The sequence below is a fragment of the Emys orbicularis genome, chromosome 1 (assembly GCF_028017835.1).
Source record: "Emys orbicularis isolate rEmyOrb1 chromosome 1, rEmyOrb1.hap1, whole genome shotgun sequence".
NCBI lineage: Eukaryota > Metazoa > Chordata > Testudines > Emydidae > Emys > Emys orbicularis.
The window spans coordinates 98889944-98905486 of record NC_088683.1 but is presented as its reverse complement, the minus strand read 5'-3'; the positions used below and the strand labels follow the sequence as shown (position 1 = coordinate 98905486).

Sequence of the window (15543 nt, the reverse complement as noted above, 5' to 3'; positions counted from 1 at the left end):
CTCTCCACAGCAGCCTTAACCTTCGCAGGGGGGCCTCCATCCATACCTGGCAAAGTGGGAGGCTGGGTTGCAGATTGTGCCTGAGGAGTGGGGCTCTCTTCTAGCATACCTAGAATCTGGCAGGCAGGTGGTGACTAGATTGTGAGCTAGCTGCTGGGGGTGTGTGTGTTGACTTGACTTCCTGCCCAACTCTGCTCCTCTGCTGCTGGCCCCCTCACCTACTTAATATCATCTAAATCCTGCTTCAAAGCTATAACGTGCTGTACACGTGCCCACATGCATCCCCAAGTCTTAGCACAGCTACACAGGAACAGGCATCACAGTTGGCCCAAGGGGCAGCCAGGCCTCAATGGAGGAAGCCCTTTGTGAGTGTGAGTTATTGCTCTGCTTCTTGCTGTTTAACCCATTCAGCTCTACCTTCCTGCCTTCTTAAATGCTGCAGCCAGAAAGCGATGGTATGGAGGGCAGGGGGCCAGGTGGATTTGGGCTCCCTAGCACCAGCTGATGGAAGAACCAGTTTTCACTTTCCTGCAGACATTTCTCCTGGGTCCTGCTAGAACAGCCCCTGTGCTGGCTGCAAAAACAAAACCAGGTACGAATTGAACTTGGAGATCAGCTGTGGGGGGCCCTGAATACAGAGACGCGTGGAAATGGTCTTATGTCCCAGAATGTGCAGTTCTCCCTCCCTTTCCTGAGCTGTCTAAAATGCCATTGTCCCATGCAATGCTCTGACAGGCATCTGTGTAGTCAAATCAGGGCTGTCAACTCTCCACCATTCAGTGGCGGTCACCTCCAACATTCCCTTATGGTTCTCGTTCACAGTCAGATCTACCATTGAACCTACATTTGTCTCCTAGAGGGAGGATATTTTACTGCTGGCCTGGGAGTCTTGAGCCCTGCTGGTGTGAGCAGGAGGTTCTGCTTGCTCAGGGCTTTCCTACAGAGCGGGCTTGGATGCAGAGCTTTCCTCAGGGCTTGGATGCAGAGCGGGAATGCTGACCAGCAGCTCCGCTCCACTAGCCTTGAGCTCGTGGATGGAGTGAAGGAGATCATTTCATACCCCTACCTCAGAAAAATCCCCAGTCTGGTTGTCCAAGGAAGTGAGAGGATCCCCCTCTGTCCAGCCTGAGAAGACAATGATAAATATCTTTCCCCACACAAGTGTAGCGAGGGGGAAGATCTACCCCACTGATTCCTCAAAAACCCCATAAGAACATAAGAACATAAGAAAGGCCGTACTGGGTCAGACCAAAGGTCCATCTAGCCCAGTATCTGTCTACCGACAGTGGCCAATGCCAGGTGCCCCAGAGGGAGTGAACCTAACAGGCAATGATCAAGTGATCTCTCTCCTGCCATCCATCTCCATCCTCTGACGAACAGAGGCTAGGGACACCATTCTTACCCATCCTGGCTAATAGCCATTTATGGACTTAGCCACCATGAATTTATCCAGTCCCCTTTTAAACATTGTTATAGTCCTAGCCTTCACAACCTCCTCAGGTAAGGAGTTCCACAAGTTGACTGTGCGCTGCGTGAAGAAGAACTTCCTTTTATTTGTTTTAAACCTGCTGCCTATTAATTTCTTTTGGTGACCCCTAGTTCTTGTATTATGGGAATAAGTAAATAACTTTTCCTTATCCACTTTCTCAACATCACTCATGATTTTATATACCTCTATCATGTCCCCCCTTAGTCTTCTCTTTTCCAAACTGAAGAGTCCTAGCCTCTTTAATCTTTCCTCATATGGGACCCTCTCTAAACCCTTAATCATTTTAGTTGCTCTTTTCTGAACCTTTTCTAGTGCTAGAATATCTTTTTTGAGGTGAGGAGACCACATCTGTACACAGTATTCGAGATGTGGGCGAACCATGGATTTATATAAGGGCAATAATATATTCTCAGTCTTATTCTCTATCCCCTTTTTAATGATTCCTAACATCCTGTTTGCTTTTTTGACCGCCTCTGCACACTGCGTGGACATCTTTAGAGAACTATCCACGATGACGCCAAGATCTTTTTCCTGACTCGTTGTAGCTAAATTAGCCCCCATCATGTTGTATGTATAGTTGGGGTTATTTTTTCCAATGTGCATTACTTTACATTTATCCACATTAAATTTCATTTGCCATTTTGTTGCCCAATCACTTAGTTTTGTGAGATCTTTTTGAAGTTCTTCACAATCTGCTTTGGTCTTAACTATCTTGAGTAGTTTAGTATCATCTGCAAACTTTGCCACCTCACTGTTTACCCCTTTCTCCAGATCATTTATGAATAAATTGAATAGGATAGGTCCTAGGACTGACCCTTGGGGAACACCACTAGTTACCCCTCTCCATTCTGAGAATTTACCATTAATTCCTACCCTTTGTTCCCTGTCCTTTAACCAGTTCTCAATCCATGAAAGGACCTTCCCTTTTATCCCATGACAGCTTAATTTACGTAAGAGCCTTTGGTGAGGGACCTTGTCAAAGGCTTTCTGGAAATCTAAGTACACTATGTCCACCGGATCCCCCTTGTCCACATGTTTGTTGACCCCTTCAAAGAACTCTAATAGATTAGTAAGACACGATTTCCCTTTACAGAAACCATGTTGACTATTGCTCAAGAGTTTGTTTTTCTATGTGTCTGACAATTTTGTTCTTTACTATTGTTTCAACTAATTTGCCCGGTACCGACGTTAGACTTACCGGTCTGTAATTGCCGGGATCACCCCTAGAGCCCTTTTTAAATATTGGCGTTACAGCAGCTAACTTCCAGTCATTGGGTACCGAAGCCGATTTAAAGGACAGGTTACAAACCTTAGTTAATAGTTCCGCAACTTCACATTTGAGTTCTTTCAGAACTCTTGGGTGAATGCCATCTGGTCCCGGTGACTTGTTAATGTTGAGTTTATCAATTAATTCCAAAACCTCCTCTAGTGATACTTCAATCTGTGACAGTTCCTCAGATTTGTCACCTACAAAAGCCAGCTCAGGTTTGGGAATCTCCCTAACATCCTCAGCCGTGAAGACTGAAGCAAAGAATCCATTTAGTTTCTCCGCAATGACTTTATCATCTTTAAGCGCTCCTTTTGTATTTTCATCGTCAAGGGGCCCCACTGGTTGTTTAGCAGGCTTCCTGCTTCTGATGTACTTAAAAAACATTTTGTTATTACCTTTTGGAGTTTTTGGCTAGCCGTTCTTCAAACTCCTCTTTGGCTTTTCTTATTACACTCTTGCACTTAAGTTGGCAGTGTTTGTGCTCCTTTCTATTTGCCTCACTAGGATTTGACTTCCACTTTTTAAAGGAAGTCTTTTTATCTCTCACTGCTTCTTTTACATGGTTGTTAAGCCACGGTGGCTCTTTTTTAGTTCTTTTACTGTTTTTCTTAATTTGGGGTATACATTGAAGTTGAGCCTCTATTATGGTGTCTTTAAAAAGGGCCCACGCAACTTGCAGGGATTTCACTTTAGTCACTGAACCTTTTAACTTTTGTCTAACTAACCCCCTCATTTTTGTATAGTTCCCCCTTTTGAAATTAAAGGCCACAGTGCCCACTTTCTCCCCGCCCGTACAGGTAAGAGTATTTTGACTAGATTTAAGTGTCCACATTTTGCCTGTTTCGTTAAACTGGTGCTGGATATTTTATTTATTTGGGGGGGGGTCACACTCTCTATTGGCACAATAACAAAAAGCAGGGAATGGGCAGGTCAAAGGACTGGTGATGGGGAAGGGGTAGAGGGGTGAAGGATGCAATCCAGAAATATGTAATTCCTCTCCTCCCTGCCCCCCAATCACTTTGGATGCTACAGATCACTTATTGGTGTGAAAAGCTGATAGATCTGATGAGGAGATGGGTGAAACCTACTGGTAACTGCTCCTCACACTTTCAGCCCACTCCGCTGTTGACCAACAGTTGAACACTTGAGCTTTTGTTCAGAAAACGGTCTCTGGTGCTGTGGAAAAGCAGCACCTCAAAGTGTCCAGGCCTGCCCTGGTGCTTAGACCCCATGTAAGACTCCATATATCAATTGCAGGGGTGGGGTGCCACATGCTGGAACTGTGCTTAGGAATGGAACATAAGGCATTCACAATTGGAGGTAGAGGTTACATCAGTTCATGCTGAAAGAGTTGAGAGACCCTAACCAGCTAAATAGGGATCCAGGCCCAGATCTCTCAATTCCTGACATCCATTGAAATCAGTGGGGCTCAAATATCTTGGTGGAGCAGGGCACAGACCTGATGCCACAAGTTCCCTGAGCCAACTCTAGTGCTCGGCTTGCTAAAAGGATAGGGTGGAGTGGCATGGACAGGATGAGACGAAAATCTAGTGCTCTCATTCAGTGGATGCGTTGCTTGGTTATAGAATGATTTGGGGTGTATCGGTGTTAGGCTTCTTCCCCCCCGCTGGGTGCAGGGCTGCCTTAATCTCTCCAGATCACTTTGCAGCTTGGTTGTCTGTGTTTATCCCACTAATGTTAGTGTCATCTGCTAATTTAATTGTAGGTGAATTCACCCAAGGGTGTCAGGTGTGCAGGGAGCAGCAAGGGAAAGTTGTGCACATGTTCACTTGAATTGGTCAAAGTCTGTAGCACCTTAATTGATTCTTGGACTATGGAAACTGGTGCCTAAAGATTGTGATAAGCGTTTTGTGGGCCCCAGCTCCAATACAACAGGGTTAGCTAAAGACTTCCTTTTTGCCTGTGAAGACATCCATGTAATAGAAACCAGTGATGCAAGAGGAAGGCTGCTGAGCTGCATCCTCTTCCTCGTTTGAGGGGCTTAAAGGTAGGTCTGGATTCTGCCTGTTCTCATGCCTTTGCTTATGGGACTAGATCTTGATATATTAGCCCTGCACTGCTCTCTCACAAACCAGTCTCTGGTCTTCGGAGCAGCCATCTGAAGTTCTTCTGGTGTCGAAGCAGGGCCTCCTGGGGCTGACTCATTCTCTAACAGCAATCCTCTGTTTTGGGCCAGCGCTCGCTGCAGGCTCCTCAAGAAGAATGAAAGCTATTTAGCCACAGACGCAGTGTCCAAAATCACCCTTGGCTCATCTCGCTCCAACTGCTCCTCCAGCTCCTTCCCCTGCCCCCACCCAGCCCTCTTTTCCTGCCACTAGGTTTGATAGAGCAGGCGTGGGACAGGGAAGGGGAGATCTGTTTCAGGCAGAGCTAGGTCTAGCGGATGCCAGGGAACTTTTGTACCTTGAGCTTGTGACTTATTTTCCTGGCTGGAGGAGGCTGGCCCTATTAAGTGCAGTAACAACAAATAACTGGCTGATCCAAGGTCCATCCTGTTGGGACTCTTAACTCCTCTTCCCCCTGCCCCCACCCTTGGTGCTCTGCAGTGAAGTCAACAAGAAAACAACATATCGTCCCAAGGCCACGTGCTGACATCCTAAGCAGGAATGTGGTCATTCCTGAAGAATGTTGGCATGTTAAATAAGGAGATCCTAAGTGGGTTTTCAGTGTAATTGATGATCAGCTCTGCTGTGCTTAGAGAAACTGGGAGGCCTGGAGTGGCTGGGATAGCAAAGAGTTTTATCAAAGTCCACTAGATTCAGCCTTGAGGAGGCCATTCTGATCTAGTCCAGCGGTTCTCAAACTTTTGTACTAGTGACCCCTTTCACAGAGCAAGCTTCTGAGTATGACACCCCCATTATAAATTAAAATCACTTGTTTATATATTTAACACCATTATAAATGGTGGAGGCAAAGCAGGGTTTGGGTTGGAGGCTGACAGCTTACAACCCCCACGTAATAAACGTGTGACTCCCTGAGGGGTCCCAACCCCCAGTTTGAGAACCCCTGATCTAGTCTGACACAGGCCTTAGAACTACACAATTCCTGCAGTGAGCCCGCTATAATGAAGTTCAATCACAAGTTATCTTCTAGAAACGCATTCCCTCTGGGAACCAAGCTGAGGAAGAATCCACTAGATCTCTTAGCAAGGTGTTCTTGTAAAAGTTAACATTCAGACTGATTTAAGGAAGCATGCACCTCTTCCAAAAAAAAAAAAAAAAAAAATTCTAAAAATGTCATCATGTCGTAACTACTCTATCTTACCACTACTCTCTATTAAAGGTGCAGCTCTTGTTCCCTATTTAGGAACACTTCCTTTTTAAAAAAAAATAAATAAAAAATTGTGCATGGCATGGGCCTAAGCAACCTGAGCTCTGTACTCAAAACCCTGAACCACATTGAACTGCTTTGTGTGGGACACTGACAGATCATGTTAACATAATTGATTCTCTGGGCCACTGGTTCTCAGCCTTTCCAGACTACTGTACTCCTTCCCGGAGTCTGATTGCATACCCACAGGTTTCACCTCACTTAAAAACTACTTGCTTGCAAAATCAGACAAAAATACAGAAGTGTCACAGCCACTATTACTGAAAAATTGTTTATTCTCATTTTTACCATACAATTATAAAATCAATTGGAATACAAATATTGTACTTACATTTCAGTGTATAGTACATAGAGCAGTATAAACAAATCATTATGTGTATGGAATTTTAGTTTGTACTGACTTTGCTAGTGCTTGTGATATAGCCTGTTGTAAAACTAGGCAACTATCTAGATGAGTTGATGTACCCCTGGAAGACCTCTGTGCATCCCCAGATGTAAACGGACCCCTGGTTGAAAGCCACTGCTCTAGGCCCACTTATTCCATGAAAATTAACACAGCAGTAACCAACTATATAGTTATGCCAAGTTGGTGGCATGATCCCAAATGTCATTGGCCAGTTGCATTCCTCCATTTAAAAGGTCTGGTTGTCATTGTCCAAACTCAATTTTAAAGTAAAACAATGTGGGAAAAAAGCACTTAGCGCCCCGCTGCAAGTTGGAGGGAGATGGGTACTCACTACTTATTGAAGGAACTATTTTCCCAGGAGTTAGAATCCTAGCAAAAGAAAAAAGCCCATCCCTCAAAGACATGGACATTAATAATGAGCCTGCTCTTTCCTCCCCTTAATCCACACAGACACTAACAAGTGACCTTTTGTATCTCTTGATCTCAAAAGGCATCAGCTGCTAGCTGCCGCATCTTCTGCAGACTTCATATAGCACGATTAGTGTGCAGTGTATGACAATTATTTAAGAAGGCAAAGATCCTTAGTACTTAATCTGAGGCAGTATTGTCAAAATGGGTGTGGGGAAGGAGAGGAATGTAACTCATGTCACTTGGATTAGTTAGAGAGCTGTCTACCAGAGGGTTTTGGCTGAAGAATGTCAGACTTCTCAACCACTGCGGATTAGCACCAGCAACCCTTGAAATCCTCACATGTGGGGATGCACATTTAGATCACATAATTCTTCCTCATCTCAGAAATGATGGCACTGCGCACCTAGGTCCTGTGCAACCACGATCTGACAGGTCACTGACACCAAGAGACCAAAGTCCAATGCTGCCCACACAGAAACAGTAGATGCAAATTTCCTTGATGCTAAAACACCTGATATGATCAGGCTCTTGCCATCAAGCAAGTTTCAGGTATTGAATTACCGAAACACCAGATCCATCGGTGGCATGAGACACATACCTCCCTCTCTTCTTCCTCCTTGTGCTCCAAGGAACAAGGACAATCCCACCAATGGAGCTGATCCCTGTAATCACATACTGCTGCATGCAGGGCCGGCTCCAGGCACCAGCTTACCAAGCAGGTGCTTGGGGCGGCCACTTCGGAGAGGGGCGGCACGTCCAGCTGTTCGGCGGCAATTCGGCAGACGGTCCCTCACTCCTGCTCAGAGCGAAGGACCTCCCACCGAATTGCAGCCGCAGATCACGATCGCGGCTTTTTTGTTTTTGTTTTTTTTGTTTTGTTTTGTTTGGCTGCTTGGGGCGGCCAAAACCCTGGAGCCGGCCCTGGCTGTATGGTGGCGATTGCAGCTGAGAGGTCAAAGAGCTCCTTTGGGCTGGCTGCGCTTGACCCTGCATCTAAGCCTACTACCATATGGGATGATGAGATAAAGTTCCCAGGCATAGGCCTTCTGCTACTGGGGCCTGACTTGTTAGACCGGAAGGCTGGTTCCTCTGGATTGTCAGTACTGGGAGCAGTACCCTCACCGATATCTCCAATAGGGGGGTGATAGAACTGCCTTTATCTAGGCAATTGATGAAAGGCCAGTTGGGAATGTGCCCCTAATTAACATGCTCATCTATTACAGACCTCTTGCTTCTCTTCTGATGCCACTGTTGGGAGCTAGTAGATTTGGTCTTAGTCATGGGTCAAAAGACACACGATGCAGAAGATGCTCAAAAAAATAATAGGGGTTGAGGAGGAGGGCAGAAGTACCCCATGGAGCCAAAACACTGGCAGATTCCTAATGCTGGTTATCCTAAAACTTTGGTAGCAGCATTTTTTCTTACTTATGTTAAATATCCCTGAAAGGGGCTGAGAAGGTAGCACCTGGTGCCTTTCAGCGGCTGCTTGCTGCTTCCAGCTGTTCTTTATAGAGCCTGGTGTCGAGCACATGAAGATACAGGTGCTGTGGGCTTGCTAGCCCTAATGGATGCTGCTCTCCAGAAGCCCCAGCTAGATGCACTTCACCTGCAGTAAGGTTCTGCCAAGCCCAAGCTCTCAACTCATTCAATGGAGAGGGCAAAATTCCCTTCTTAACTATGGGCTGGGGTCTGAATTTCAGACTGCGTACTGTTCAGCAGCTGTACCACAACTCCCTCTGCTGGCAATGGGAGGTTTACACAAAGATCAAAGGTTAGATATGGATGTTAGGTAGTATCTAAACTTTATTTATTTGGTACCTTCTTGTCATTCAGCATCACTCAGTGGGGGAAATAGTGGCATTTTGACGAGCACTGCTGTTTAATCCCTTTTGTCTTTGTGGCTCACTCTGACTTTTTGTGCAGCTCCCTGGTTCTTCCCTGTACCAACCCCGCCAACATTCCATCCACTATACTGAGCAATATTGATATAGCTAATGTCAACATTAAGTGTTTTCATTAGCCTTTGGCATTGACTCTCCATGGAGATTAGTAAGGGGCTGGGGTGTTATTTCAGGCGGGCTGCAGACTGAGGAAAGCAAGTGTGTCAGTTATACTCAGCTCCCAATTTGTAAAGGTTTTCTTTGCAACTCTGAGAGCTAGAAACGTAGAAAAACTCAGATTGTACATCACCTGAATACATCACGTGGACTATGTTAATACGTGAAGCAGGCTCTGCATTGAGCCAAGGCTTGAAAATAAGCATTCTTCCAAGATCAAAATACTCTGCATTCAAACAGAAAATAGAAATCTGTAAGAGCACCACCTACTACTATCCCTTCCAGCAGGGTAGAGAACTCCCTGCTATTGTCAATTTTGTCTTGAATGAAATATTCATGAGTCTAAGGCAAAGAAGATTTGAACAGAGAGTTCAGTACAGTTGAGGGTGCAATGGTAGGAAGGGAGAAGTATTATTAGATTTATTTTAAAAGAAAGGGGGGATCCTATTCAAGATGCCAGGTGTCCCTGCCATGAACTACATAAACAGAATTAGATTATGTATAAAACACCCAACTCTTCTCTCTCCCACTCATCTGATGAATCTCAAAGGCCCTCCTCCATAGCAGCCCACATAAATAGGCATGTCTTGCAGTATATTCTGAAGTTCAATAATCCGGGGCTATTTCAGACCGGAGAGGAAGCCTGTGTCAGCACAGAGGCTGCTCACAGAAACCACCACCACCAGCCCCTGCTCTTTTAAATCAAGGAGGATCCCACACAAATGCCTTCACTGATTGCAGTTGTGGCAGTGTGGCACAGAGAGAGACAGTCTCTCTAGCGGCAATATCCCAGCCCCTTTAGGGCTCTATAGATCAAAACCTGCAGTTTAAATCAATCTAAAAAACAACAGGTAGCAATACTGATCATAAATCACCAGTGACACATGCTGCCAACAGGAAGCCCTGCTTTTATAGATGGCTGCTGCTCAATTTCTGTACCATCTTAAATTTCCAGATAGATCTACTGCTATGTGATCATCCAACAAGACAACAGCTTGGGATCCAATACAACCCCCGCTTTGCGAACACAGGTAATGTGATGGGAGCATAGTCTCCAGCAAAGGGAGGTAGGATTACTTATTGCATTCGTGCATTTTTAATAAATAATGGGCATGCCAGCTTTGCACCACAGGTGCCTTATGTACTACAACTCTATTCCATAAGTTATAACCAATGGCCATGCATTTGATCACACAAGTATTGCCTGAAAACATCACACAAGGACAGTATGTACTGTGTATATATAGTATCTTTGTATCCTAAACATGATACTGTGGCGCAGTATTAATCAGAAATAACGCTTAGCTTCTATTTTCATACAGTAGCCTTCGATATCCTTGAAAGGTCACCCTAAGCAGCAGCACTGCCACAGGATTTGTTGCTTAACAAGAGAACGCATTGACGAGGATACTACATTTCCCACAATGCATTGCTTGGGCGTCCTACGGTGGCCTGTAGTTAAACTCAGGAATCCTTTATCTATTCGCCTCTTTAAATGTTAATCAGCTGACTGAAATTCTTCACAGCAGCTATGGCTACCTTCCACGCAGGATTGTTAATGGGTTAGCGTGGGTGATTTTAAATTTAAAAGATTAGAGAGAGAGCAATGTACTGTTCCCTGAGTGCATAACACAGAACGATATCAAAGTATATTTCGGTGAAGTTTTTTATTTAAGCCTTGAAAATCTATTTTAATCCCCCCTCCACTGAAATCATTCCTGTTGTATGCATAGCCAACACGACTAAATACATAAATAAACATGGGGGAAATACTGCATAAATTGATCTCCCCTCCCAGAAGTTTGCCCACCTCAATGTTTAGCAAATGCCTAGTTTTGTTTTTTGTTTGCAATGCATTGGATATACTTTTTTGCATAAAAATGGGATTTTCCATCCCTCGCCACCGTTTATTTCCCCTTTCAAATGATTTCTGTTGAGGTTCGGGACTTTGCAAATAATGTAATGCATTACTTTTCCACCCCTGTAATACTTTTCTGTTTGCTGCTGCTGTTCTATCTAAATTTTCGTTCTAGCACCGCATGTTAATATAGACTCATTTGCATGAGCCACTCCAAGATGAATGGTGGGTTTAAAAAAAAAAGATTTTTATTTTTTTAAAACCTGCTGGTTTCGTTACGCATCCACGTCTTTGAAAAAAAATTCCGTCATCTTTAATAAACTGTCACATACACGTTAAACTGCTGCTAAAGTACATGAGGCACTCGATGAAAATGTAGCTGCTCAATGAAGCAACAGCGTCCGGCGTTTAATCCCTGCGTGCTTATTGGTAAAGCAACTGATCCACAATTTGGATCAAAATATTTTAGGAGGTCAGATCCTACCCCCTTCTCACCTAATATTCTCACTTTTGCCTAGAGCTCACTGAATAACTTTTATCCCCTTAAACTATCGAGCTGCACCTATTAGGTTGTCTCTTTCTCTGCTTCATTTATTTATTTATTTTTAAATCGTGTGTTCACCTCTCCCCTTCCCCCCAATTAAAATAAACACCCATCTGAATAAAAAAGGAGAAAGCTATTAGACGGGGTAGACAAGCACACAAAGAGGGGGCTGGAGAGAAACAGATATGGAAATTTTCAAGGACAAATGGTTGATTATTTAAATCCTGTATCTAAATAAAATAATTCTTCCCGTGCATTGTTTATAAACTGACAAACTATTTGTCTGATTGTTCCCTATGTCATACCCTGTAATTGAGCTGGGAAGGGGGGGGGGTCCCGATCTGTGGGTCCATGTATGTATATATATTTGTTTGGTGGTGGTTTTCGTGTTGTTAGGATTCCAGGTTATTTTATGGCTATTAAAAAGTGTTTCAGATGTATTTTAACTCTCTCCATCTGAAGTGACTCGGTACCATAAGGTCTCAGATTTCAGCCCCGCACCTCACTTTTTGCGTCCACGATGTTATTTTATTCATATTTGTTATAAAAAATAGAAGGAAAAGGGGGAAGAAAAAACAACCTATCCTTCCAGCAAAATGGCGATGGCACGTACATTTAATCCCCTAATAGCAATTAAACACTTTCCCAAAATATGTATGTAAATTACGGTTACACTAGCGATAATCTGCCCCTCTCCCAGTCCCAGGCTCCCCCTCCCCATGTCCCCTCAAAGAGGGTGGAAATATGTTTTGAAAGGATAAGATCGATTCCTCACTAAAAAATGCAGGAGGAAATAAAACAGCTCAGGATTGCCCCTGTGCAAGTCCCCACAGCAGTTTGTGGGGGGCAAACGGGATGGGGAGGGGACAGGTGCAGCCCCGGGGGTACCTGGCTGGGTATGTGCGGAGGGCTGGGGTAACGTATGAGGCGTGTGGGGTGTCTGTGTCCCCCAATTTTTTCTCCATGGCAGCTGGGTTTGTTATTGTTTAGGAATCTCTGTGCCCAGTGCAGTGGTTTTTGGGGAGAGGGACAATTGAGAGAACCCCCCTCCCTACCCCCGGTGCCCCCCATATAGCTCAGGCATGGATGGGGCATGTCCCCTGCCCGTGTGCCCCCAGCCCCAGGCAGGGGGCAGCCAGGGGGACTCTGGGGGAGGGGGATGGCTGCAAACTTCCCATCTAATACCAAAGAAAGTTTTGCAGAGCAGGAGTTTGGGGAGGGGGCAGGAGTGGGGGTCCCGGGGCTGGGGGCGGGAGGTTCCCCCCGGGGACCCCCCCCCAGGCTTGGGGGAGCCACCCCTCCCCCCTCCCCGACCAGGTCGGGCTGCGCCTCGCCTGGCTCGGGGCTCCCTGTGTTAGTTGGGGTCTGTTCCCGGGGCCCCCGAGGGGGTCCCGGGGCCCGCAGCGGGTCGGGCTCGGGGTCCCCCGGCGGCCCAGACCTGGCCCTTGCCCCCGGTGGCTCGGCCCGGGCCGGGCCCCCCCCGGCCGCCCGGCTATGGGGGCGCAAAGGGGAAATGTGGCGGGGCCCCGGCGGCACCCGGCGCCGTTTGGGGCGGCCTGAGCGGGCGGGGGGCGGCGGCGGCGGGAGCGGGGCCCGGCGGCGGGGAGCCCAGGGACCGGGGCAGCCGGGGGCGGCGGCGGAGGGGCGCGGGGCCGCCCGGGGAGGGGGAAAAGGGCCGCTTGGGGCGGCGGAAGAAACACAGATGTCGGCGGCGCGGCGCCATTCGGGGCCCTGAGCAGGCAGCCAGCAGCCCTGTCCTCACCGCGGTCCGCACCGCGGCGCTAAATACCCGGATGCGCCGGCTGCTGCCTGGAGAGCCAGACACAGCGCGGGAGGCGGAGAGGAGGCAGAGCCGAGCCTGCTGGGGGGGACCGAGACCCGCAGACGGCGGGAGGGGCGGCCACTCACAGCCTGACAGATACAGAGGCACAGACCAGGCCCACGAGGGACCGAGCCACAGAGAGGCACCCGGGCCCACCACCGCCAGGAGGGGACGCCGGTTGCAAGGGGGCGAACCCGTCTGCCCGTTGCAAGGAGAAACCCCCTACCCGGTGCCCGTCTCGCAGACCGGCCTTCCGCACGGCCACTGGGACGAAGCACCGCACGTGGCGAGAGCATCTGGGAGGCAGCGGGCAGCAAGGCGGCTTGAGGACCCTGTGCACAGGGCTCTTCTGATTCCCTTGGCCCAGAGGGAAAGCAAAAGATGACGGAGAATTCCGCCTCGGCCCCTGCCGCCAAGCCCAAACGGGCCAAGGCGGCCAAGAAGTCAACAGATCACCCCAAGTACTCTGACATGATAGTGGCCGCCATTCAAGCTGAAAAGAGCCGGGCCGGCTCTTCTCGCCAGTCCATCCAGAAATACATTAAGAGCCACTACAAAGTGGGGGAGAATGCTGACTCCCAAATCAAGTTGGCCATCAAGAGGCTGGTCACCACTGGTGTCCTCAAGCAGACCAAAGGGGTTGGTGCATCTGGCTCTTTCCGCCTGGCCAAGGGTGATGAACCGAAGAAGCCACCCCCAGCTAAGAAGGCCAAGAAGGAAGTCAAGAAGGCCACGACGCCCAGGAAAGCAGCTAAACCCAAGAAAGCTGCCACCAAGTCCCCAGCCAAGAAGCCCAAAGCTGCCGCCAAGAAAGCCAAAAAGAAGCCAGCAGCCGCTCCAAAGAAAGCCAAGAAGCCAAAGACTGTCAAGGCCAAGCCAGTGAAGGCATCGAAGCCTAAAAAGGCAAAGCCATCGAAACCCAAAGCAAAGTCCAGTGCGAAGAAATCAGCCAAGAAGAAGTGAAGTGCAAGCCTGGGATCTTCTTTCTTGGACACTCTTCTTCACCTCTACTTCTGTAAATAGTTTTCTCCTTTATTCTCTTCTCTCTTTCTATTGCAACTTTATAAAAGACTGGACTATTATTTCCCTGAAATAGTTAAAATAATTCAATTACTAAAAAAAAAAAACAACGCAGTGCTGAGACTTGTCTTATAAGTGTTATTGGTTGGTTTTTTTTCCGTTGTAATCTTAGAGCTCTCTATTTTTTTTAATGTATGAAATACTTATCTGTGTTTTGGGAGCGGGGGGAATCCATGTTGGATAAAAGGGAATTGAGTTCCCCAGTCTCCTACCAGCTCCAGGGTATCATACAGGTAAATTGGCTGTGCATGGAACTTGCCCATGCCAGAGTATGGGGACAAAGATCCCTAAATGAAGGGGGTCTGAGAAAAGTAATTATGCTGGAAGATCTTGACCACATGGGATAAATTGCTGTAGCATAAATTACATTTTCTTTAACCTCAGTCTGATGGTTCAGCATTTCCCATATATATATATATACTAATGACAGGGAGACCAGCTCATGATGCATGTGGTGTGTCTTCCCCACCTACTTTGTTCTTTTGGGAGGAGGTTGCCATTTAACTGAGAGGCTTTAAATGGGGATCAGTGGAGATTTCCTGGTGGGATTTGCAAAGTGGATTTTTCCTAAAAAGGATGGATTTGCAGAAAATCGTGGGTGATGGCATTGAAGTGGAAACAGAGGGGTGAGATCTAATTCCCCCACCCCCTCAAAAGAAATGAGAGAAAAAAGAGGTTCTGCTTCCAACTACATGAGAAGCATCATCCTAATCCCTTCAGAGTCTAATATCTTGTGGGTTAAGAGAAGGGGTTAAGAAAACCATCCCTTCACCACTGACTCTTATGCTGGGTTCTCTGAGTGCTTTCCAACTCTGCAGCGCCCACTTCCTGATCCATAGCTTTGGTATGTAGCCATACATCTACAATAGAAAGGACACTCAACCGACAGTTTCTTTAGGTGTGGATTTTTTTGATTGGTTGGGGGGGGGGAGAAATGTAACCGATACTGAATCTGTCAAAAGTTGCTTTATGGAACTGGAGCTGTACTGTTATTGCTTCAGATGGGGGGGGGGAGAGTTGGGGAGGGGTGGTTGGGAGGGCAGTGTGGAGGGGATATTTCCAGTATTCCAATAAATACAAAAAAGTATATTTGGTGGGTTTGCTGTTTAAAACCAAGTGAAAATCTCATAGGATTGACGCTTGTTCATTTTATTTTGTAAGTGTAATTTGTGCAGGAAATAATTTGCTGTCTTTGTAATTTTAGAGTTTAAAACAACAACAGCAAATAAATAGAGGAAGGTTGAAATTTCCCTCA

At 46.7% G+C, this 15543-nt stretch overlaps 1 protein-coding gene across 1 annotated transcript; it reads left to right on the top strand.

Annotated features, from left to right (window-relative positions):
• Positions 1-13203: 13203 nt before the first annotated feature.
• On the top strand, positions 13204-15543 carry LOC135874864 (histone H1.0). Its single transcript, XM_065399812.1, has one exon. It carries the CDS (start codon positions 13590-13592, stop codon positions 14169-14171), a length of 582 nt encoding a protein of 193 aa, XP_065255884.1. The 5' UTR covers positions 13204-13589; the 3' UTR covers positions 14172-15543.

Bases quoted from the DNA above. Each gene is read 5' to 3' on its own strand.
- LOC135874864 (XM_065399812.1), top strand. From the start codon at position 13,590: ATGACGGAGAATTCCGCCTCGGCCCCTGCCGCCAAGCCCAAACGGGCC.